At 38.4% G+C, this 27,014-nt stretch overlaps 1 protein-coding gene across 1 annotated transcript in view; it reads right to left on the reverse strand.

Moving 5' to 3' along the window:
- Window positions 1-27,014, reverse strand: part of csmd3 (CUB and Sushi multiple domains 3) — a 657,789-nt gene that overhangs the window by 125,001 nt on the left and 505,774 nt on the right. The window contains exons 36-40 of the mRNA XM_018094906.2: window positions 25,497-25,621; window positions 22,752-22,848; window positions 20,237-20,341; window positions 3,841-3,959; window positions 2,928-2,997 (exon numbers count right to left, since the gene is read on the reverse strand). Coding sequence (XP_017950395.2) covers window positions 2,928-2,997; window positions 3,841-3,959; window positions 20,237-20,341; window positions 22,752-22,848; window positions 25,497-25,621 — 516 coding nt within the window. The remainder of the gene's footprint in view (window positions 1-2,927; window positions 2,998-3,840; window positions 3,960-20,236; window positions 20,342-22,751; window positions 22,849-25,496; window positions 25,622-27,014) is intronic.

Genomic DNA, 27,014 nt, shown 5'->3' on the forward strand with positions numbered 1-27,014 from the left:
GCATGGATTTGGCCAAATCTGAATCCTGCCGAAAAAGGCCGAATCTTGGCCAAATCCCAAACCGAATCCTGGATTCAGTGCATCATTATAGTATATTATGTTTGTTTATGGAAGCAAGTACAATTCTTTATACCTATCCACTTTGGTTAGAACTAAACTGAATAGTAAGTACTGATTTTCAGCTGCTCTTTCTATTGACCTGATCTTTTTGAAATTTTATAATTATAGACTCAAGTGAACTTGAGCCTTCAAGTGAACATAGACATAGATTTGGTGAACTGATTCAACTGGTTTAAATGCATGCAATAGTTTTGTACATATAGATATGACAAGGGGAAATTCATCCCCCTGGAATGTTTCATTTGCACTTAAGGTTATATCTTTGGCATTAATCAATGGGTTAAATTGTAAATAATACTGTATTTGTGATTCTTATCTTTGGTTATGTCAAGGGATTTGTATATATATACCCTGAAAGTCCAAACTTAAATGCCATTTGAAAGAGCAATTATGATTTATAATCATTGGAAATAAATCAAATCCATTACTGGGGGAATGAGTTTAATAAGTTCTGCCATTTGCTAATTATTTTCCAGGCCATTAAAGATTAGTAATAACGTAGATACTTTGCTCATATGGAAAGTGGCCAGTATAAGATTATTGTTTAAACTGCTTGTTATTTTTTTTCAGAGACTTTCAAAATCGAATTGTGGTAAAAACATTAATACCTTTGCTCGACTTGAAACATTGATACATTAATACCTCTGCCCCAACAGACTTGGCAGAAACCTTAATCGCAATCAAAGTTCACATTTTTCTATTCTTTTTTAGTAAGCCTAAAAAATCACGACTAGCAAATAAATAATGCCAAAAAACCATCAACGTGATTGAATTTAAACAATACATTGCGTTGACTTCTATGGCATCTGGGCATCTATTTGATTTTTCTCAAATGAAGGTAAAATACAACATTTTGAAAATAGTCACAATTGTGATTTCCTTTTTGCCTTGATTTTTCCCAAGGGTGAAGTCTCAGCATTTCCTGATGAAGACACTGTAGAACACTTTCCTTTTGTACTTAATAAGGACTTCTATCATCTATTTTAGTACAACAAGTTTATATTTTATATTTTTTTTTATAGTTTATATTTAGTATACCTATCTACCTTCCATTTACTTTTGTTCTGTGTATTTATTTATTTATTTCTTTAATGATAAAGCCCTTTCAAGATTCCATATGGACTCAGTCTTTGCACTGCATTCTGTTTATATTCACGCAAGGGTCTGCTATGAGATCAGTAAAGTAAAGGTACTTAAAAATACCAATTGTTTGCTTTACAAACATACAGTAAAAGAAAAGGATTAAAGCTTACACTGAAACGGTCTATTTGTATTAAATGCATTTAAATGTTTATTTCTTCTGTTATTAATATATCTGCTGCTAGAGGTGTAAATAACAGTTTAGCCTTGATAAATTCTACTTACTTTAAATTCTGTAACAGTTATTTTTTTGTTATTATAACTTTGCATTCATCCAAAACACTCACTAAAACACTTTGGCATAATCATTAGTTAAAAAAACATCAGATTTATGTATCCCAGAGTAAAGTGTAAAGTCTAATTAGCATTCTGAATGTAGGTAAAATGTAAAACCTAAACCTAGTCACAGCAAAATTAAAACAAATCCCTGCACAAAGCAACGACTCAAAATTGTCATAGTAATGGGACATGAGGGATAATAGGTGGGCAAGGTGCACTGGATATGTATTAGAGTAGTGATGAGCAAATCTGTCCCGTTTGGTTTGGGTTTGCAGAAAAAAATGGCAAAAAAAATTGCAAAACGTGGGTGTCACGCAGCAATTTCTTGTGTGCGACTTTTTTTTTGCTGCGTCCGCACCCATTTTTGATACGACCACGACTTTTTTTGTTGCACAACTATTTTTTTCACAAAAATTTTTATGGACATTTTGTAAACCAATTCACCAATGGCGAAATGCGGGAATTCGTTGCAAATCTGTGCCTGCCAAAAAAATTTGCTCATCACTGTTACAGATCTTAAGAGCACCGTATCTATGTATCTATCTATCTATCTATCATCTCTAAACACCAGGGTCGGACTGGGCCGCCGGGACACCGGGAAAAATCCAGGTGGTCCCCGGCGGCCCAGACCCGACCCTTGCCGGCGCTCCCCCTCCCGAACGCTCCTCCCCTGACGCGTCAAATTTATGCGCCCGGGGAGGAAGTTGGGTGGGGGCCCTGTGAGGGGGGTTAAGGGGGCCCCTACGGGGGGGGGGATTTGAGGATGCGCCCGGATGAGTGCACCTGAAGGGCCCCCGGGGCGGGAGTCTCGGTGGGCCCTTCACAGCCCAGTCCGACCCTGCTAAACACTGTCTAGAGTAAAATACTATATTTGTAGGATCTATTTGATAATTATCATACTCTAGTCCTAGAGTATAATTTACTATGTACAGTAAGAGTCTAGAGGTTATGCCATTCAAAATTTATTTTTATTTATTTTTTAGTCATTTATTTTAATTTTGAATGGCATAACCTCTAGACTCTTACTGTATGTAGTAAATTATACTATAGGAGGCATTCACGTTTTTTATTATACTCTTCCTTTATCAGAATATAAATGGGCATATTTGTACATAAATAATGGGACTTGTATCTAAAGGTTCTACTAGGAAAGGAGCAAAAAGAAACACCACAGAAAAGCATTTGTTGGGCTTAAGACAAGAAATTGGACCTTTGATTTTTCCTTTTTCTTAGCAGCCAGAGAGAAGTCTGCAGAGGCAAGAGGGTCAGTGTAAAAACTTCACTCCTACAAACTCCTACAAACAACTTGTCCCAAATCCTAAAAGTCATGTCATTTCTAAGAAATATTTTTTTATTCCCCCCCGAAAATAGTAAACGTGTTTCCATACCAATACAAATAGGAATAGGATAGTTCCATCTTCTTACAGGACCAGGCATACATGTGATATGAGAATGCCCCTAAAATGAAAACAGAAAGTGACTGCATATTCATATATCTAGCAATGTTTCCAAAGTTCTATGACTATAGTATATAGAGAAACCAAAAACAAACATACAATCCCATAAATGGAATTCTGAAAGCCTTAGATAATATAGCGATGGAATCCCTTATCTGGAAATACGTTATCCAGAAAGCTCATGATTAAGAGAAGGCAATCTCCAATATAATTCATTGAAAGTTATTAATATATGCTCTTTTGGCGAGGTTGGCAAATAAGTGGGTCTTTCTCTCTATATGCTCGCCTAAAGTGGGAGATTTTAGACTAATTTGCTTGCTTGCAAACGATCAAATTACAATGATTGGTATAGGAGCCGTTGGAGCAAGGACTGCATCAACAAGTCAATGTGGTCCCCAATCCAATGGGAAAATCAACCCTAACTGATCAACATATGCCTAATTTTCGGCCAGATATTGGTCAGAAAGGTCCTTCAGACCAGTACAGAAGTTTATCTGGCATTGCTTGGGGATACATTGGCAGATAAACTTCTGTACTGGTCTGAAGGACTCAAGTTGGCCCATATATGGCCTTCTTTAAGCAAATAATTATACTTTTTTCTCTGTAATAATAAAACAATACCGTATACTTGATAACAATCCTATTGGGTTCATTTAATTTTTACATGATTTTTACTGAACTTAAGGTATGGAGATCCAAATTATGGAAAGATACAGTGCCTTATCTGGAAAACCCTAGGCCTCTACTGGTACTAATACCGAACATACCAAAAACAAAAGCAGTATACTAACTTTTAAGTGTGTGCTACACTGTTCTTTTTAATAAAAAAGGAAAATAATCATACCTGAAGTGAGTAACCTTGATCACAGTGAAAAGATACAACATCGCCAACCATATATCTATCACCGACTTTAATCCCGCTGCTCGGCATTTGAGGTTCTGGACATGAATCAAGGCCTATTGCTGCAATAAAATGAGACTGCAGTTCACATGGGGCTCATTAAACCTGTAGACTGATCACAATAAATATCTATACGTTCATCTCAAGTATTTTCTCATTATTTTATAGACAGCGTACTCTTTATTATTACCTAAAGATATCCATGCAGTAGCCCTGTGACATACTTCAGTTACACACCTTAGAGTCCCCTTGGACAGAAGTCATTGAGCTGGCTTTCATACTTAAAGCAGATGCACATACTGATGGTTGTGTATATACGAGAAGTATTTTTTTATATCAGGTGTAGAATTATATTTACATTTACAACCTGTTTTTTTCAACCCTAATGTTAATAGAAATATTACGTCTACAGTGATATTCCTTATCATAAAAACATTCTAAACATAGCAAAATTAATAGTACAGGTATCGGACCCCTTATCCGGAAACCCGTTATCCAGAAAGCTCCGAATTACGGAATGCCCGTCTCCCATAGACTCCATTTTAATCAAATAATTCAAAATTTTAAAACTGATTTCCTTTTTCTATGTAGAAATAAAACAGAACCTTTTAATTGATCCCAACTAAGATATAATTAATCCTTATTGGATGCAAAACAATACTATTGGGTTTAATTAATGTTTTATTGATTTTTTAGTAGACTTAAGGTACTGAGATCCAAATTACGGAAAGACCCCTTATCCGGAATACCCTTGGTCCCGAGCATTCTGGATAATGGGTCCCATACCTGTACTTCAATATCACTAGAATAATGTATCCCCTAATGTAAAGTATAAGTCATGGATGATGTTGTGATATATAATAGAGTAAGGTCATAGGCCATGTAATTTTATGTAGAACGTGGAACTCGAGTTACTTTCAGTATCCTTAATAATTTCAGCAAGGGGTACATTAATCCTAATAATACATGAAAAGTCTAATTTGGACAGTATAAGTCTGTGTTTGAAGTTTCCCTTGTGGCCTAAGGCTTTCATAGACATCGTGTGATCAGCAATATTCAACCAGATCTCTCTAGCTGTATTAAACTACATGTACTAGAACCCAGTGCTAGTAAATAACATAGCAATGTGGGGTGCACAGTGCAAATATTGCAGGCTTATCCGCTCAAGTACAAGGAATGGAGCAGCAGGACATGTGGCCTACATCGGGGCCCTGTCCTTATTGCTTTTTCCGAGGCAGTCGATAAGGGCGGGGCTAAGCTGCTTGTCCTGTCCCTGATCTATGCACTAAACTCCAGATTTTTCACCTGGAGCTCAGTGCAGAATTCAGAGCGTAAGTGCCTAGGAAATGAGCACTAAGGGACGCACCCTTTTGTTGTGCACAATAGCATCATCAGCAGAAATAATAAAGTACGTAGAAGGGAAATATATGGCAAAACTTAACAGTCTAAGGAGGTTATGTAATAAAATGCACTTAAGTTGCACAGGAGCAGTAACCCATAGCAACCAATCAGCAAGTAGAATGTACTGGTTACCTGTTTAAAAGCAAACATTTTATTGGTTGCTATAGGTTACTGCTCCTGGGCAAACAATGCTTTTTATTACATAAGGGGCATAACTGCTCTGCTGTTTTGGGGCTGAATATCACCATTACAGATTTCCTTTTCAAGTGAATAGAAGGTGATGGTGGCATTTCTGGGTGCTCCCCTTCTAGCTCAAATCTGCCCACAGTGAAAATATGAATAATTCTTTCATTAAATGTTGGCTTATTCTTTCAACGAAATGAAGGATGACAGAAGTCCCAGGCACACGCTGTGCAGGCGATTTCGGCAAATCGCCTGCGCAGCATGTGCCATCCCACTGGCGACTTACATTTTCGCCGGTGGGATGGTAGTTCGGGGAGATTAGTCGCCCGTGACAAGGGAGATTTGCCAGAGCCCTTAGTATTATAGATTCTATCATCTAGGACACTTAAGGGTTAAAATGTTATTTTTACATTTTCTGAATCACAACGCATACATTTACATAATGCAAAATTAATACATTCAATTGCAAAGAGGATTTCTGGCAAAACTAAAGTGCAACTGATGGCTACAAAGGGAAGCCAAATAACGAGGGCATTATAGCAAATCATGTTAATGCTGAGTAGACACTTGGGCAATAGATTGCTACAGCCCCAACTTTACATTACAACGCAAGCAAATGACCTTGGATTAAATGCACTTACCTGGCATGTTAATCTTTCTAACTGTTCAAACAGAAGGAAAGCCCATTGAAAATTCAATTGGCAGATACAATAACATTGTCTTTGTCCCAAACATTGTGCTCAGAAACCTATATAGCCACTAGAGTGTTAAAAGTGACCCATTTAAGCCTCTTTTTCTTTAGTCCTTCAATATACTGTAAATAATATGCATTATATAGAATTATTTAGAATTATACTACTTCATTTTCCTAAAATTTTCATAGTTCATGTACAGACTAATGACACTGAAATTAGCAGAGCTGTAAGTGCCCTTGATCACCTCCATTGGCATTCATTAAATGTGAAATACCAGACATGAGTTTTACTGCCCCACCAAAGCTTACCAATGGTGAACTGAAAAACACACAATGGCACTGGAAGAACCATCTACCCTACCCCACCAGCCGGCCACATTACACCAATAGGGATGTAGCGAACATCGCCAAAAATGTTCGCGGACCCGTTCGCGGACTTTCGGCAAAACTCGCGAATATTCGCGAACTTTGCGAACCCCATAGACTTCAATGGGAAGGCGAACTTTAAAACCTAGAAAAGCCATTTCTGGCCAGAAAACTGATTTTAAAGTTGTTTAAAGGGTGCCACGACCTGGACAGTGGCATGCAGGAGGGGGATCAAGCAAAAATGTCTCTGAAAAAAACTTTGTAAAAAAAACTTTGTAAAAAAAACGCCAAAAAAAAACGCCAAAAAAAAACGCGGCGAACCTGAAATGGCGAACATCGCCAAAAGTTTGCGAATTTGCGGACTTGCGAACACCCGATGTTCGCACGAATTAGTTCGCCGGCGAACAGTTCGCTACATCTCTATACACCAACACCCCAAGCAGCCCCTCTGGCTCTTTGTCACCTCTAAAGCTGCCCATACTTTGAAGGATCTGCTCATTTGGCAAGGTTGCCAATATATTGACCCAGTCATTTGGCCTTGGGAAAAACGATCTGATTATATTGATGGGGTACATGCCATCGGGACAAGGACTGCATTTTAAAGCTGCCCGATCAACATCTGCCCAGCTTCGGTTATGTAGGCCCATCTGAGGGCTCAATATGTGGGTCGAGAAGCTGCTGACTAGGTCCATCAGCAGGTTTTATTGGCCCATGTATGGCCACCTTAAGTTCGAAGCTACTGAAAACAGTACTAAGGATTACCTCTAGAGCAGTGATCCCTAACCAGTGGCATTTTAGAGGTATAAAGACCATGGTGGTGATGTAATAAAAGGCATTGCCTGGGAGCAGTAACCCACAGCAACCAATCAGCAAGTAGAATTTACTGGTCACCAGTTTAAAAGCAAACATCTTATATTTGATATGGATTACTGTTCCTGGGCAAACTGTGTGCCTTATATTACATATGGGGGAAAGTGTACTGCCAAACACAGCCTCCTGTAGGCTGCCAGTCCATATTGGACTACTAAATAACCAATCATAGACCTCATTAGGCACATTGTATGAACTTTTTTCATGACTGCATACTGTAGCTTCCCAACTTTTTTATATTTAAATGCTGCCCACAATTAAAAAAGGTCGGGGACCCCTGCTCTAGAGGGAGCTCAGCCTCCTGTTCCAGACTCATTAACCCCTTCCTCCCATGTATAAGAAATAAATGGGAGCCATAACACAAGTCGATTTTTAAGTTTCGCTCCTTTTTCACGCAATCACAGCAAAGTCTTTTGGTTCTCTTCGGGACTTGGAGAGGAGGACATCAAGCAAAAATTTCTGAGAATTGCACCTCCCAGTAGGGATATACTTCTGCTACATACCACTAGTTCCAGGCTATGTGCCATTAGACATATAGCACACAAAACGACTTGCTGGTGTAAAGAAATACCTCCAACCTGCGGAGTTCACATACAGACCAAACGTTTCAAGAGCTTCATGCCCTCGTTATCCATTTACTTTTTCCACTAATGAAGAAGGCGTGAAGCTCTAGAAACGCTTGGTCTGTATGTGCACTCCGCAGGTTGGAGGTATTTCTTTACACCAGCAATTTGTTTTGTGTGCTTTTTCCTTTTTTTCTTGTGCTCATTGTTATAGGAACCTGGCCAGGTGCATCAGGAGGATCTGCACCAGTGGATAATGGACTGAGTTTACAAGGAACCGTGAGTGTATGGACTTACTTTGTTTTCCATTAGACATATACATATTTGTTGCCTGTGCCATGTACCTGTGCTTTCTTCGTTTGATTACTCTGCTAATTGTATGTATAACTTTATTTATAAAGCGCCACAAGGACAATCGTACAATATACAGAATTACACACAGGGAGGACAAGTGTTATAATAAATAAAATATATAAGTATAAATACACAGGGAGTAAGTGCCATGTGGTATGAGACACAGTAGGATGGAGGTCCCTGCCCCGTAGAGCTTACTAATTAACTCTGTTATGGGCTGACCATGCTATAGAGATGTACACAATGGCTTTTCTAGATTCTGACCACTGTGCTGTGCATGCTTTTTAAGAAAAAGAATACAGTTAACCATTTAATTACCGTCAGATTACCCAATTCTCTCACCTGATGACCTATTGCAAACTATTTGGATGCCAATTGATATTATTCCTTCAGTCAGGGGTGAGAGTCTTTATATATTTATATCTGCAGCTACATGGAACAGAATGGCCATATTTATGTATTTATATATTTTTCTAAGTTATAGTGTACACTGTGCAGCCCTGTATATATTAATCGATATATAAATACACATATACAACATATGGCCGCTTGATATCGGAATTTTTCTCATAAGAAACACTGATATAATATTAAGCACCTGTCATTATTATTGTTAATGGCAAATCCGAAAAACCTAGGAAGCATTAATAGATCAACATTTCATTTGCTAAACAGCAGGTGTTTTGAGTTCAGTGAACATTATCTATTCATGTTTTCTAATTAACTTCTTTTTGACGCTGCTTGAAAATCTGCAAACTAATTACAGTAATTAAATAATCAAGATTTTTCGAGGTGAATTCAAGCCAAAACTATCAGCTGCATTAAAGTCGTTAGGACATCTGAACATTTTTCTTCTGCTCTAATAATGTTTATGTCAGGAGAGTAGAAATAAAAAAATAAAAAAATGAATTCTTTGGGTCTCCGGGAATGATTTGTCATGCTTGGCAATGTAATCAGAAGCTAAAAGGGATCCTAGCCCGACTCTGGCGCATTCATTTCAGGCTGCCACATTCCCGGAGTCGCTGATATTGCTTTGGCAATGAAATATGCTGCAATATCAAGTTTTTTGAACACAAAAGCAAACTTTTGTCTTTCAAAGTTTATAGACTTGCATCTCAGTTACATGCCAAGGTTTTCTCTTACTTATAGGCATATTTATTTCTAAGTTAATGTCTCTAGGATGAGCACAGCTCATTTTTTTCTTCTTCCTGCTACTTTTCAAATTCTCATTTTCCATTTATTAATGATAAAATACCGTCTCACTTGACATGTTGTATATTCTATCAGAATGTATTAGTCTGACAGAGATGACAAGCTGACCGAGCATTAGCACCCTGTTGCCTCTCCTGTTACGCTCACAGCTGGTCCAAGCACTGGTAATGTATTTCATGTGCAAACTACTGTATAGTCTGCTTCTATGTGCTGTTCAGTCTTTAGTATATGCATTACTGCACAGGGTTACTCTACTAAGCTGAGATTTAAAAAATTACTGGTCTGTAGTGATGAGCGAATCTGTCCCGTTTCGCTTCACCTAAAAATTCACGAAACGGCAGCAAAATTCGCAAATCGGTGAAAAATTAGGGAAACATGCTTGTTGCGCATTTTTTTTGTCACCCGTGTCTTTTTTTGTCGACCATGTCCATTTTGACGCAACGCCATTTTTTTACACAACCGTGCCCATTTTTACGCAACCACAACTTTCTTTGACGCGTGCCGAATTTTTCGGCGGCGAATTTTCTCTGAAGTTTTGCAAAACAATTCGCCAATGTAAAATGCAGAAATTTGCTGCGAATCTTAGAGAGCGCTGGAATAAATAATGAAAGCGCGAAGGGGCTGTGGAGCCAGCTGTGGCTCAGTTCCCTCCGTGCCTGTAAGGGGTTAACTCACCCAGCCAGTGCAGTCAGGAAAGTGCAGCCCCCCCTTGCTCCCTCCTCCTCCCTCCCCCTCTGTGCCTGCATCTCCCGCGCTGCTGCTGCCACTCTGCTTCCGGATTCCACCGAGCAGCATCCCCCTCCCACCCTCCCTGTTTAAGCACACTCTGTTAAAAAAAAAGTTATCATATCAATATGAATATTTGAGTTGTCACAGCAAATGGCGGGGGGGGTAGTCCTTGGCCATTTAAGCTCTGATGTGGTCTTATGGCTTCTACATGCCCACTGCAGTGGCCGGCATTCGTTAATCAAAACAGTTTAAGATGTTTGAAAAAGTTGAATATACATGGCAAGGACTAATTCTGGAGGTTGTATCCTATAATAAAGCTGCGGCCGAACTCCACCCACACAACGGTGTCATTGTGTCTTTGTCAGCTGGGTGCAACAGGGCAAGTGTGAGAATGGGAGGGAACAAGTCTCCACAGTCATGCCTGGCGAAAAAATTTGCTCATCACTACTGGTCTGCCTTTCTAAAGAACTGAAGCCCGATACCTGCGAGACCCAGGGGTTTACCTGAGGGCAGGTTCAGGCCAATCTTGGTACGTCGCATGCGGGTTTGGGTTAAGCGTTTCTGCTCGCTGTCCCCACCCGCAAATTAACACTGCCGGCCTGCATCTTCCGACTTATGAATTTATAGGTGCGCGCCAACCACGCCCCTATTGTAACGTCATTGCAGGACGGGTCAGGCACAGGTCTATAAATACAGGGCAGAAGACGGGTCGGTAGGGTTTGGGTAGGGAGTGGGCGGGTTAGGGTCGGGTGTGGGTCGAATTTTTCTCGACCTGCACATCAACTAGTAGGTAAGGCTAACATAGTTATAATTAAGTGCAAACTAGTGTATCCTCCTGAATTAGATTCTAAGATTTTAAATCACAAAGTTAGGTACAGGTATGGGATCCATTATCCGGAAACCAGTTATCCGAATTACGGAAAGGCCACCTCCCATAGACTCCATTATAAGCAAATAATTCAAATTTTTAAATTTTGCTAAATAGTCTCAAAAATTAAACTATCATGGCATTCTTATATTAATTTGAAACAACAGCACCATCTACTGGTCAGTTGTTCTGATCATTCTGACAGTCGGGAGAACATTTCAGAAGAAGACAAAAGTCTTCTTTATTTGCTCTGCTTAGAAACAAACTGAGAAGAGTCATCTGACATTTTACTAATCTGTTCTAAGCAGAGAAACATTAGAAGATATTTCTCTTTTGCTTCTATCATTTTCACCTAACTGCCTGGGTGGTCAGATGAACTTACCAGCAGATGGCACTGTGGCTTCAATTTTATTATATCAGCAGTGTAAAAATTGCTACTATCTTCAAAAAAAAAAATGTAAATTGCAAAAGTGCTCAGATGAGCAGTTTGAAGAGTTAATATTCATGTTAAGCCTGGGAACATTTCTGAATAAATGCATTTTATATGGTTTCATAACTACACACAATACAATAGAACTTTTCTTTCTTCTTTGTCTGAACTGATTCTTATGTAATAAATATATGTGTGGGTGTTTTTTTTTCCCAAACACAACTTTATTACAGTGGGTAAATAGAAAAAGTATGTACACTCCAGGGTGCTGTAAAACACTCTATCTATCATCTAGGTAGAAACCTTTATTGTGATAAATGTCGGCCACACTATTGTTTCAGAATGCCCAGTGACTTGACAGGCGTTGAAGGTTACAAAATGCTTGATTTAATGGAACGGTAACACAAAAAAAGGAAAGTGTATCAAAATAATTAATAAATTATAAGTTATTGCCCTGCACTGGTTAAAGTTGTGTGTTTGCATCAGAAACCCTACTATAGTTTGTATAAACAAAGCTGCTGTGTTGCCATGGGGGCAGATATTGAAGCTGGAAAAAGCAAAAAAGGCACAGGTTGCATAGCAGATAACAGATAAGCTGTATAGACTACTATTGTATTCTACAGAGCTTATCTGTTATCTGCTACGTAACCTGTGCCTTTTCTCCTTTATCCAGCTTGAATGGCTGCCCCCAGAGCTACACAGCAGCTTATTTATATAAACTATAGTAGGGTTTCTGTAGCAAATACACCAGTTACTAGGGCAACGGTACATTATATTTGAATTACGTTTATGCTCTTTCCCTCTTCTTCTAACAATTATGGATGAAATAAGGTCACTGCTAATTAGAGGAACATTAGATAAATAGTATTATTATTATTTTTGTCCCTTTACCTGAAAATACTGCGCTGCTAACTACATATCCAACCTGGAGGTTATATTTCTAGAACTTAAAACATTTTGGTTTCTCAAACCTCTGCCATTTGTGCAGCTGTGCCTCCTGTTCTTCTGCTGTCACAAATGTCCTCAATGTGCCATTGAGATCAAACTGCCTTACAGGCTTGCCATGCAGTGAGACATATTACTTCAGTCATTACCAGAAACATTATCATTGGTTAATTAAACATTTATGTCAAAGATCTAAGAGTGCGGCTTGACTTCAGTGTGGAAGGACTGAGATTTGATTTACAGCTTTTCATAACGTTAATATAAATTGGAGCTATAAATATAGCTAATATCTACTGTACCTACAGCAGCCGGAGCCAGAAATGGGCCCTTGCTGCACGGAATGCTAATGTAATAATGTATCATATTTACAAAATGTCAAACCCCCTACGCCAGAGATAAGATGCCAGCTACTCCTTCTGCAAGGAGTGCCTTGTTGGATTGGAAAACATATTAATAATATGTGACATTGCAGATCAGCTTTAGGGGAATATTTATTAAAAATAAACTTTGTAACAAAATGCAGTGCTCTGAGGCTGTTTTGCAGAGACAGGCACAACCACCCGCTTTGATTGTAAGCTCTGCAGGGCAGACTTACACTTAGCACTGTGTTAGAGATGCAATAATTGTTTGGCTAGGGTTAGCACAAGGGAAAATGCCTGGTTTTGCAGCAGGTAATGCTGTTTTCATGCTATTGTCTTAGGAAAAGCCAAATTAGGTCATAGGAGTAAATGAAGGGTGAGTAGGATAGGTCCTCCATTCCATACTTTGTTTAGTATTTTCAGTTGGCCAGCTGTAGGGAGCTACCTGATTAGGCTGCAGATGAAAAGGGCTGGATTTCTGAATTGGGCGTCCTGAGGCATGCGCGCCACTTAAGTCATACAGAGCGGTGGGGAGAGGAGGCGCTAAAGTTTCTGCGCATCCGGTCCCCATTGTTCCGTATGAGCAAAACCACATTGCAGCTGGGCGACATGCTGCCCCTACATTTATGCCGCCCTAGGCCCGGGCCTTTGTGGCCTTGCCACAAATCCGGACCTGCAGGTAAAGCAGCAAATAAAAGAGCTGTGGGGTTAGACAGCAGAGGGGTTGGTTCTTGACTTGAGGTCACTCTCAGAGCGGGGCACAGGGTAGGAAGGCTGCCTGCCTTTGTTTGGAATGCCCAGAGGGGCTGAGGGTGCTGCCTGCCACTGCGAGGAGCAGAGGAAGCCGTGACCAGGTGTGTGAGAGCTGAGAAGAGTCAGCAGGCTTAGTGAGAAGCCACAATGTCGTGGGTGTGAGCGTCACCATGGATGTGTGTAACTGGGGAGGTGAAAAACCCCGAAAAGTTTCCAGACTGTGAAAGTTACCCTGAAAGGGTAGAGTCCCAGAAATGGGACAAGTTCTGAATAAGTTTTCTAAACTGTTTATTGATGAACTGAATTTCTGAGAGCTTTATGTTTGGAAGAATTTGCCCTAAATAAAACTATGTTTTTGCCTGAAGAAGTGTCCCTGTCTCTATGCTCCAGATCCTCTGCTTACCTGCCTACCATAGCTAAAAAAAACCAAAAATTAAGTGTACAGGCAGTCGGCATATCACATATTTAATTTGTTTTTATTTGTATTTTATTATTGCAATGACCCCTGTTTGTTCTGTTTATGTACTGTTCTCTGGCACAAGGGACCCCTTCACTTTACACCTGACCCAAGAAGCCAGTAAGTACAAGGCTTGCATATTGTGCCTATAGGCACTCCCACCTGTGCCACATGAATTGTGCTTACATTGCATAACTAATGGTGCTTTCTCCAGAAACCCCACACTGACCCAATTAGCAGAGTATCCACACACTGTAAACATATGCATACATTGCTAATTTACAATATAAGATTCTTAGTTTCCTTATTTGCCTAAGCTGTGTCACAGATATGAAAGAATAAATGAACTCTAATTACAATATTTGTAGTAAAAACATAAGGGGTCATTTACAAATGAAGTGTTTCAGGGCTAAAACACATGCAAATGTTGAACTTATTGATGCTGCTCATTAAAGGTAATTGTATCCTAACACACTCCAACTGGCTTTTTCAATTCTGAATTGAGAAAGTCAGTTGGATGACTGGTGAAACGTCTTCAAGAAAAAACACAGCAAGTCCAGTTGATTTGACTTATAACAGGAAACCCGTTATCCATAAAGTTATGGAAAGGCCATCTCCCATAGACTCCATTATAAGCAAATAATTCTAATTTTTAAAAATTTCCCTTTTCTCTGTAATAATAAAACAGTACCTGTACTTGATCCCAACTAAGATATAATTAATCCTTATTGGGGGTAGAACAGCCCTATTGGGTTTATTTCATGGTTAAATGATTCCCTTTTCTCTGTAATAATAAAACAGTACCTGTACTTGATCCCAACTAAGATATAATTACCCCTTATTGGGGGCAGAACAGTCCTATTGGGTTTATTTAATGGTTAAATGATTCCCTTTTCTCTGTAATAATAAAACAGTACCTGTACTTGATCCCAACTAAGATATAATTACCCCTTATTGGGGGCAGAACAGCCCTATTGGGTTTATTTCATGGTTAAATGATTCCCTTTTCTCTGTAATAATAAAACAGTACCTGTACTTGATCCCAACTAAGATATAATTACCCCTTATTGGGGGCAGAACAGCCCTATTGGGTTTATTTAATGGTTAAATGATTCCCTTTTCTCTATAATAATAAAACAGTACCTGTACTTGATCCATCTAAGAGATATTTAATCCTTATTAGAGGTAAAAAGAGCCTGTTGGCTTTATTCAATATTTGAATTATTTTTAGAAGACTTACATTATGGAGATCCAAATTATGGAAAGATCCCTTATCCGGAAAACCCCAGGTCCTGAGCATTCTGGATAACAGGTCCCATAACTGTACTACAGATATACCATGACCTGGATGAATGAGAATCTTCACAAACACTTGGGTGTGTTAGTTAAAACTAAGCAGACACTCGTACATAAAAGGCAAAATGCCAAGACACCTCCCAACTGCCTGGCTGGTTCTACCTGGACTCTAGATGTACTGTTTGCCACTGAAGCCCAGGTGTATTTCATTGTCTGCGCAGTAGAACTTGATTGTTCTTCACGTGTTGTCCATGAAGCATATCTTTGCAAATCCATCTACTTATTTTTGATTGGTTTGATTTGACGGATCTGTGTTCTTTGCTGGCACAACCTGAGATTATACACAGCAGGCCACAGACTCAAACCCAGCCGCCTAGAACAAAACACTGTGCCTAGGCTTTCGTGAGCAAATTTTAAAACAAAATCAATTTTTCCCAACATCAAATTCTAAAATGGCTTTATACACTTAAAATAAAAAATAATAACAATAACCACAATCAACATAATCATGAAACTGTTTTACCACAGTCATTTAAAGCAAATACTCCAGCTAAGGTACATGCTGGGAATGTTTTGCAAGTTTATATATGGCATTTTAAATTTTGTAACCTAGGCTGCAAGTGGGAACGGATCCTTACGGTGTTATAAAAATCCAAACAAGGCCATTTGCACCTGCTCTTTTCACCGTCAGCCAGAAATGTATTGCTTATAATAACAGCACTGGTTGCTAAGTTACAAGGACAGGTGGCCCCTACTGCGGCACTATGGCACATTGATCTGCTCTGTGAGTTTGTTCAATTGCTATTTATTTCTGATACCTGCCATTTTGATTATAAAATGCAAAGGAGGCCAATACTTTGGGGCAAATAAAATCACATTAATGTTCAAATAAGTGATAAGACTAAATATTAATCTTTATTGTAGTACACTTTTGTCAATGACTTCATTAATAAGAGGCTTGTCCGATGGCTTCTTATCTGTAGACAGGGGGGCTATTTGGAACACAGGGGCCCAGGAAGGCATAGGTTACATTCAGACCTTTTACTTTCTGATTGGGTCCAAACAGTTATACAGTGCAGTTATATAAGTACAGGTTTCGGACCCCTTACCCGGAAACCCGCTATCCAGAAAGCTCCAAATTACGGAAAGCCTGTCTCCCATAGACTCCATTTTAATCAAATAATTCAGAATTTTAAAATTGATTTCCTTTTTCTTTGTAGTAATACAACAGTACCTGTACTTGATCCCAACTAAGATATAATTACCCCTTATTGGGGGCAGAACAGCCCTATTGGGTTTATTTCATGGTTAAATGATTCCCTTTTCTCTGTAATAATAAAACAGTACTTGTACTTGATCCCAACAAAGATATAATTACCCCTTATTGGGGGCAGAACAGCCCTATTGGGTTTATTTAATGGTTAAATGATTCCTTTTTCTCTGTAATAATAAAACAGTACCTGTACTTGATCCCAACTAAAATATAATTACCCCTTATTGGGGGCAGAACAGCCCTATTGGGTTTATTTCATGGTTAAATGATTCCCTTTTCTCTGTAATAATAAAACAGTACTTGTACTTGATCCCAACAAAGATATAATTACCCCTTATTGGGGGCAGAACAGCCCTATTGGGTTTATTTAATGGTTAAATGATTCCTTTTTCTCTGTAATAATAAAACAGTACCTGTACTTGATCCCAACTAAAATATAATTACCCCTTATTGGGGGCAGAACAGCCCTATTGGGTTTATTTAATGGTTAAATGATTCCTTTTTCTCTGTAATAATAAAACAGTACCTGTACTTGATCCCAACTAAAATATAATTACCCCTTATTGGGGGCAGAACAGCCCTATTGGGTTTATTTAATGGTTAAATGATTCCCTTTTCTCTGTAATAATAAAACAGTACCTGTACTTGATCCCAACTAAGATATAATTACCCCTTATTGGGGCAGAACAGCCCTATTGGGTTTATTTAATGGTTAAATGATTCCTTTTTCTCTGTAATAATAAAACAGTACCTGTACTTGATCCCAACTAAAATATAATTACCCCTTATTGGGGGCAGAACAGCCCTATTGGGTTTATTTAATGGTTAAATGATTCCCTTTTCTCCGTAATAATAAAACAGTACCTGTACTTGATCCCAACTAAGATATAATTACCCCTTATTGGGGGCAGAACAGCCCTATTGGGTTTATTTAATGGTTAAATGATTCCCTTTTCTCTGTAATAATAAAACAGTACCTGTACTTGATCCCAACTAAGATATAATTACCCCTTATTGGGGGCAGAACAGCCCTATTGGGTTTATTTAATGGTTAAATGATTCCCTTTTCTCCGTAATAATAAAACAGTATCTGTACTTGATCCCAACTAAGATATAATTACCCCTTATTGGGGGCAGAACAGCCCTATTGGGTTTAATTAATGTTTTGTGGATTTTTTAGTAGACTTAAGGTATGGAGATCTAAATTACGGGAAGACCCCTTATCCTTAATAGCCTTGGTCCTGAGCATTCTGGATAACGGGTCCTATACCTGTACTATCAGCTGTTTGTAGTTTTAGAAGAAGCTGACAGGAAGTCAAACTTTCTTTGTTCTAACATCAAATCAGTTTATTTTACCACTTCTGAGGTTAATGAAATGTTGCACTTCTTGGCATGTTATAATTCTGAGAGTTTAGACAATGTGTGAACAGAGGTATATTTGGATGAGCAAGTAATTGGCAGAAATGTGCAACTAGTTTTCACCAAGTCCTACTTGTGAGGTTTCAAGACAGCTTTACGGAATGCAAAGCTAAGTAGGACACCTTGGCTTTCAGAAATAGGAATGAATTTGGTCTCTAGAGGGAACACATCTAAACTGGTAGGGAGACATACGTAACTCAGAAACTAAAAATGCTTAAATATAGACCAAAAGAGAGCTAAAAATAATATAGCTGGGTCAAATGTGTGTTTTTATTTTATAACATAACATGTTATAAGTAAAAATTTAAATGAGGGATAAAGTTTTTAAAAAATGGCAAACTTTTCTCTAACCATGTAATTCACAGCAGACCAATCAAATGGTTTCTTTTTATAATTTTGCCAGCACTAGACTATTTAAAGGCAAAGTTGTAGTTGACTGCTGTAGGGTACAGAAACATGTAACCATGCCCATTTTAATGCAAAATCATGATTTGTAAAACTAGTAGAGGAGAGATCTCTCTATACTGGTCATACTTGGGATTGGGCGCATTCACAACGATAATGAACAACAGCTTGTTATTTCAGATTTCAGAGTAGTGCTCATTATAAAGCAGATGTCTTTTGGCACAACAAATGTGGTTTAGTAGGTGCAACCGTGTCTATCACTTGGCAAGTTTTAGTTTTGGGACTTCTCATGTCCTTTAAAAGATGTTCAGTGATCACAGTATATAAAGTTCTTATACTGTACAGCAGGGGTCCCCAACCTTTCTTACTCGTGAGCCACAGTCACATGTAAAAAGACTTGGAGAGCAACACAAGCCCCATAAAAGTTCATGGAGGTGCCAAATAAGGGCTGTGATTGGCTATTAGGCAGCCTCTATGCACCCTATCAGCTTACAGGGGCTTTATTTGGTAGGAAATCTTGTTTTTATTCAACTCAAACTAGCCCCCAAGTCAGGAATTCAAAAATAACTCCCTGGTTTGGGGGCACTGAGAGCAACACCCAAGGGGTTGGGGAGCAACATGTTGCCCCCGAGTCACTGGTTGGGGATCACTGCTGTACATTAATGTCCTTCTTAAGTCAAATAAATAGAAGAAAACCCCTTCCAAATCCCAAAGCATTGAATACTTTACATTTCTTTAGTTTAGGAATCTTCACTTTCAAATCAGTGTTTCCCTTATGGAAAAATTCTGTGATCTACTACCATAAGCCTTGTACTTATTGCTTGCCCAAAACAGGGCATAATTATAGGGCTACTTTTGTGCATTATAGCACATGTTATTCTGGCATGCATTTATGTATAAAGTGCATAAAACTGGGCTGTAGGTCAAATGTTGGTGTTGTCTCCATGACATAGAGGCATGTTTGTGTTGTCTCAATGACATATAGGCATGTTGGTGTTGTCTCAATGACATAGAGGCATGTTGGTGTTGTCTCCATGACATAGAGGCATGTTGGTGTTGTCTCCATGACATAGAGGCATGTTAGGCATGAGTCTGATGAGTGCAAGAGCTGTGGCTTCTGGGAAATGTCTGTGAGGTTCTTGTGACAGTACTTATGGGCTCATTCAGGAGCAAACATTGACTTTACAAAAACATTACAAATATCGTAGAAGTTTTATTTCCCCCCAGAGTGAAAATGTCCCAGATATGCTCTTCAACAATGCAAGAAGAAAAGCAGCCAATTACAAAGAATATCTTCGATCTGTAGAATCATATCAGAGTGTAAGCTTTATTTTACCGAAAACCACGGTTAAGAATCCGCAGTCTGCCTTTCTTTGAGAAGGCTGGAAGCAAAACTGGCAACTGCACAAAATGACTAGAGATGGCACCATTGCATTCATTTCTATATGATGACTAGTATCGCACCTGCCTGAAGTTCAATGTTTAATCTAAATGCTCTTCAGAATGTTTCCACTTTAGATTCTCTGGTGCATTGTAATTCCAATCTATTTCAATTTTAGGTTCTCCAAGCTTGTGCTGCAACTGGCTGAATGGGATAGTGCGTACAATTGGCAATCTATTTCTGAGAGGTGTTCATTGGTAGAAGACTAAGTGGAAGTGCTTATTATGTACCCTGCATAAGATAACTGTCATTAAACTTGCTGCAAAATGGGATTCTTTACTGTCCTAGCAATCACATACGTAATGAAATTGGAAACATTACCTGTGTACTCGAGATGAAACCCAGCTGCCGAAACACTGATGTCTGATTGAAAATTCAAGTACAGGTTGTTAGATGTGCTATTAAGAAGGGGAGGGATCGTAGTTCCTGGAAAAGAAACAATAATAGTCATCTTTATGTTCAGGATATTACACTTAGTACTAACAGTAGCGCAACTCTATATTTTTATTTGTACACATCCTTCTCTGTCTAACTATATATATATACAAGTAGATGAACCATAAGGTTATTGACAAATCTAAGCATCTAAGCATAAAATGCTCACATTGTAAATGTAGCTGCCAAAATGATTTCAAATGCTTCATTTAATCCTTGTGCATCTGTTTATCATCATTAGTATATAGTTTCCAGGCATAAGAATGCTACACCTATTATATATAACTAGTGATGAGTGAATTATTTCACCAGGCAGAGATTGGCTGTGAAATTCTGCATTTCGCCATTGACAAATTGTTTCGTGGAAGTGCCACAGAAATTAGCCGGGACATAAGGAAAAAGTAGTGGTTGCGGGCGTGTAAAAAAATACTTTCTCTGCGGCTGGTCACGTATAGATACCCTAGAACCTTATATTTCTTACTTAGAAGACGGAAGGACAAAAATGGTAATTAGGGTCAGTTGCATTGACCAAAAACTTACACCCACATTGACATCTTTAATATTTTTTACTACAAACGGGGATCACCAGCATTATATGTTGTAATACAATTTATTTGTGAGGTCACCAACAAATGTTGTGCCACCCCGGTTTAATCACACTAATCTTATGATAAGTTTCATCTCCGGGGCAACAACTATCCATCAAGTGTGAATTCTCAATAGTAAATTGTCAGGTCTTCATTTAAGTCATATAAAAGGTGATTGTCACCTTCAGCAAAGTCCTACCAAAGTGATGTTTTATTTAATAAAGTGGCTCCTTTATAAATTAAAATGAATGAGATCAACATTTGCGTGTGAAAGAGTAGAGAAACGTGTTACTGTAGATACACAATCATCTACACATAATCCAGTTGGCTGACAGCGTGTCCATAAGGGGTCGGTGACCCCCCTACCCCATGGGAGACTGCATTTTTGAGGATCCAGTAAGTGGCAATTTATAAAGATTTATATATCATAAAGGAAGCATTTTTTATATGCAATCTGTAGGACTAGTGTAGGTGAACATCCCCTTTAAACCGACTCTGGACTTAAGCAAAGTCTGCATTAGGCCTGTAACTCCACAATTGTTACAGATCAAAGCCATTTTTCCTAATAAAGGCTTTTTAATTTTACACATTGGATTGTGCTGTGTCCTCTATTCAACTGTATTTCAGTCCAGTGCTTCCGAGCTATATATTTATTATGTCCAGGAGAAATGCCAGGAACGGGAGCCCTTTTCTTAACATGATGCCAATGACCATAAATAAAGTACAAACCTTCCTATCACCTATGTATTAAAGAACGTGGCACGTGTTAATTGGGTGCAACTGATTTTACATTGCATGGCATGTAAACAATTAAAGAGGGAAGTTTTGGAACTTATTTCTCCAGTTTCTTTAGAGAGAAAAAAAACAACCTTTAAACCTTCCAAACAATTACTAATTACCCATGTCCGTGCCATCTGCTGCATCTACACTCTTCAACTCATATCTATATAAATATTTACAGCTTTCACTAATGAGACGTCTGCCAAAAAATCACTTATCATGAAATCCCCTTATCAACATTTCTGTCTAAATCAAAGCATAAACTAGCTCAAAAGGGCTCAATTACTGCTTCGGGGCACAAGTGTTATGCTTGCAAATATGTGCAAAGTTAAATCCATTAGTGTGATGTACAACAAATGCTTGCGCCATAGACATTAAAGGATCACTGGGCACCTTGGCACCAACTTGTTAGCCAATTAACTTTCAGATGCAAAAAAATGCTATATTGTGGACAGAAGCATATCAGTTTGCCCCTATTTTTGTGGTTTGCCCAATTCTCTATTTTGGATAATAAACCAACATTTCTTTATCCTAATGGAGGCCCTTTTTACTCTTGTATATTGTGTCTGAAGTAACACACACTGTGATGTCCGCGGTCCTGGCATTCAGCCCAGTGGCTTTCACTTATATAACCACACCTGCCTTGCCCCCGTCCAGTAAAGACAGCAATAGGTGTGTTGGGCATGGCTATATAATCGGCGATGGCACAGCAGATGGGTCCCAGTTGGGCGATGGTTGGTTAGGGCCCGATTTGGGTCAGCACTTTGTTGCACATAGCTCTGCTTATCATACTTGGGTTTAGAACTACATAACACCCAGGATAAATGCACACAGAGAAAATAACACCATTATTACCATTATGTCCACAATAAAGACAAATGATATTGATAGGAATGTATGTTGAACCTCTGAGATCATTTTCCAAGAAGCATACATTGTAACCTGAAATTGCAAGGCACAAAGTCTGGATTCGATTCCCTGCACAATATTCAGGCAGACCGTAGCCTAGGAATTTTAACACAGTTTTTTTTTACCTGAATAGCTGCCAAGTCTTGGTGCATTGTTGTCACTGCCATCATAAAAATCCAGAGAGTCCCAGTTATGTTCTGTAGCAAAACTGACAACTTGCACCTATGGGAATAAAGATAGACAGTGAACACTGCATCCTTAAGCAGCAACCTTTAAACCGGCAGAGAGAACAATGCTAACAACATGTAAGCTTTCCACAATAAATTCTCAAAGCAATTTATGGCCAGTTTTAATGGACATATATGTACAATCCCTTGCACAGGCTTGACCATTTATTTCATTGTACTGAATAATAAAAGAATTTGGTCCTCTGTGATGTTTGTATTTTAAAGCACTGAAACAAAATTTTCTTGATATGATGTATATAATGCCAATTAGGTTTTAGGCCAAAGCTAGTTTTAGGATAGGGAAGATAAAACATTTGTTCCGCAACCAGTATCAGATGGGTCCCATAGCAGAAAACTTAGATACTAATAAAAGTTTCTATAGCACAACAGTTGATAGATATGTTCCCAGTATACATCCATTTGGCAGACAAGAGTTTTAATTCAACAAGAGCTGAAGGGGCTAAAAGTTAGACATCCCTTAATTATGTATCTATCTCTCCCTTCAGAGGGGGGCCCCAACCATTCTGCATTAACCTGTGTTAATGCAGAATGGTTGGGGTCCCCATCTGAAGGGAGAGAAGGCCCTCGTTCTGTTGTTAAAGAGCCCCACACAACACAGAAACCCCTAATATCGCTGTAATATGTTCCTTAAAAAATAGGAATAAATATCATTTTTATACGCTGAACTCCAGCTGAAAAATAGTTCTCCTCTTTTTGCTTCATTTGAAATCCTGGCAGGGGAGGAGGGACTAAAACATTGATGTTACAAATTGGAACAACTTGCTTACAGACAGCATGCATGAACTAAATAACCCACAATGCATGGGGCATTTTTTAAAATTTTTAATGAATGCATATTTTTGAATTATTTGAATTGGAAATTATTTTTATTTTCCAAAAGCTTAAGTTGTGTTTGGGTGTTTAAAGTGATACTGACACGAAAAAACTATTTTTAAAAATATTAATAAAATATTGCATAAAAAGTTATCTATAGGTCGTGTTGATCATTTTATGGCAATATGGCTGCTTTTGTACTGTAAGTAATTGTTAGTTGACGTTCCTAAACCTGACTGTTTTGCCGACCTGACTGTCCCTTCTCAGCCTGTCAGTTACAGCTTCTAATGCTAACTGCCTCCTGCAGCCCCCTCATAGAGGAACATGGGGGATCAGATAGGGAATGTAAAAGCACCGGGCAAATACTTTTATGGCAAAATAATAAATTGCATGCAAAGACACTGTTAGATAGATGTAAAAAAGTCTTCATTTCTGGTGTCAGTAACTCTTTAAAGGACGATGAAAGGTTAATATAAATTAAAAGTAAGGCTAAAGGAATTCTTTTTAAGTACTTACTGCATATCTAAATTCCCAGATCCCTGCTTGCTTCTCTGAGATATGGTGCTGGCAGCCTACAGCAGTGTGAAGCCTACAGTGACATCACTGAAATCTCTCTCCCCTTCCTGTAGGTGCCAGCGGCAGCCTTCCTATTCCCTGAGCATGTGTGTGTGATCCTGTCTCCTGTTCTGAGCTACACATGCCCACCAGCCAATCAGAAGCAGATCTGGCCTAGGGGAGGGGGGGGAGGGAATGAAACACATGTGCAGTATGAAGCAAGGAGGGAAAGGAAGGGAGAATACCTTTTTAGATATGGCTGCCTGTTCTAGAAAATGTGAAGTAAGTGTGAGTGAGTAAATATTTGATTAGGTGAGCCAAAAGTGTGGCGTTTTTACTAAACAATAGGAGGACTATTGGGCAGTATGCTTTTTACATTTTGACTTCTCAATTTTGAATTCTCCTTTAAGAGTGTAGGCACCCCCACTACCCTGTCCACTAACTTTCATAGCCTTTAGATGAAATAGATAACTATACATGCCAGGGCTGGATTGTGCCCTCTGAGACTACACTTTGCACCTTGTGAGGGAAGCCAGTTCATTGAATGGGAACAGATTTGGCTCATTTTAGTCTGGGGTCTCTGTAAGTGACCCCCCCCCCAACTGATTATGTATTCAGTTGCGTTTACCAAGGTATACTTAATGACCGTCAGTAAAAAGGATTTGCGGAGCACCCACAATGGAGCCATATGGGTGTATACCTAACGTAGTGCACAAGTGCTTTCTGTATCCAACAGCAGTTGAAACCATTCCAAACAGTATATCAGAAGCTTTCTAATTTTTTTAATTGTCATTTTTATATTAGAAAACATTATTTACAACCCAAAAAAAAAGTAAAAGCATTTATAAATCACAGCATTAAGGCATTGCTAGAATTGTGTATGCAGATCACTGTCTTTTTTAACTGCCAAATCAACTATTCCCATCCAGCTGGGTCAACATAAAAATTAAATGATTTGGCTATAAATAATTCATGGCTGATTTGCCCATCTCTTGGGTCACACAACATTAAAAAAAAATACAACACAAAATATATTTTATATCTGTAACTTTTCAAGTATTGTGTATTGTGACTATATGGGCATCTCTTGGGCTGACACTTGATATCCAGATGTTTTTCAGACTGTTATTTCCAATCAACACAATCTCTAAACTAATTGGGAGTCAGTAGCTACATCTCCTTTAATAATTTGTTTATGTAATCATTTTCGTAGCATAAATACGACAAATGTTAGTAAATGTCATATGATCTTACTTGAATGCCCGCGCCCTCTGGCACAGTGATTTTCCATATGCAGTTTAAATTGTTGTCATATGGCTCTGGGTAGCCAGGAGATAAAATGGTCCCTTTGCGCTTTGTTAAAATTCCACCACAGGGTACTGAAAGGGAAAAAATAATACAGCTGAAAATGTATATATAGAATTAGTTGACAGTTGTTATTAAGTCTTTAAAATAATGATTGTTACAATTTGGGAAACAGTAATAAGAATTGACAACAACTGAACATATTCATTTTATAAACTCAAACCAAATGTTATTTACATTTTGTTTCTGAAAAGATATCATTTAGTTTACAAGATAAATATTCACCAATATATACTATTATATATACTAATACTCATATGGAATGAAATAAGAGAAAAAGTCTTTGATTTTTCTTTTTCTCTGTAATACAGGTATGGGATCCCTTATGCAGAAACCCATTATTCAGAAAGCTCTGAATTACGGAAAGCCTGTCACCCATAGACTCAATTGTAATCAAATAATTCAGAATTTTAAAACTGATTCCCTTTTCTCTGTAATAATAAAACAGTACTTGTTCTTTATCCCAACTAATATATAATTACCCCTTATTGGGGGCAGAACAGCCCTATTGGGTTTATTTAATTGTTAAATGATTCCCTTTTCTCTGTAATAATAAAACAGTACCTGTACTTGATCCCAACTAAGATATAATTACCCCTTATTGGGGGCAGAACAGCCCTATTGGGTTTATTTAATGGTTAAATGATTCCCTTTTCTCTGTAATAATAAAACAGTACCTGTACTTGATCCCAACTAAGATATAATTACCCCTTATTGGGGGCAGAACAGCCCTATTGGGTTTATTTCATGGTTAAATGATTCCCTTTTCTCTGTAATAATAAAACAGTACCTGTACTTGATCCCAACTAAGATATAATTACCCCTTATTGGGGGCAGAACAGCCCTATTGGGTTTATTTCATGGTTAAATGATTCCCTTTTCTCTGTAATAATAAAACAGTACCTGTACTTGATCCCAACTAAGATATAATTACCCCTTATTGGAGGCAGAACAATCCTATTGGGTTTATTTAATGTTTAAATAATCTTAAGTAGATTTAAAACATTTTGATCCAAATTAAAGAAAGATGCCTCATCTGGCAAACCCCAGGTCCCGAGCATTTGGGATTACAGGTCCCATACGTGTACAAACTGTTCTTTAGGGGGATAGTTCTCAGTTGCTCAAATGTAACTTTTTTCTTCCTGCAGCTCAAGATGATAGTATGGATAGGTTGCTTAAAACAACCCATACAGGTCATTTATGATCAGCGGACACAGAAATGGGTAAAAAATAGTGATGAGCAAATCTGTCCCATTTTTCTTTGCAGAAAAATTTGCAAAATGCGTTTGTCAGTGGTTTTTATAATGCAACTGCACCTATTTTGATGCAACCGCACCCAATTTGATGCATGCGTGCCCAGTTAGACGCAACCACACCTATTTTGACCAAATCAACTTTTTTGACATG

Source organism: Xenopus tropicalis, chromosome 6 (genome assembly GCF_000004195.4).
Source record: "Xenopus tropicalis strain Nigerian chromosome 6, UCB_Xtro_10.0, whole genome shotgun sequence".
Classification (NCBI taxonomy): Eukaryota; Metazoa; Chordata; class Amphibia; order Anura; family Pipidae; genus Xenopus; species Xenopus tropicalis.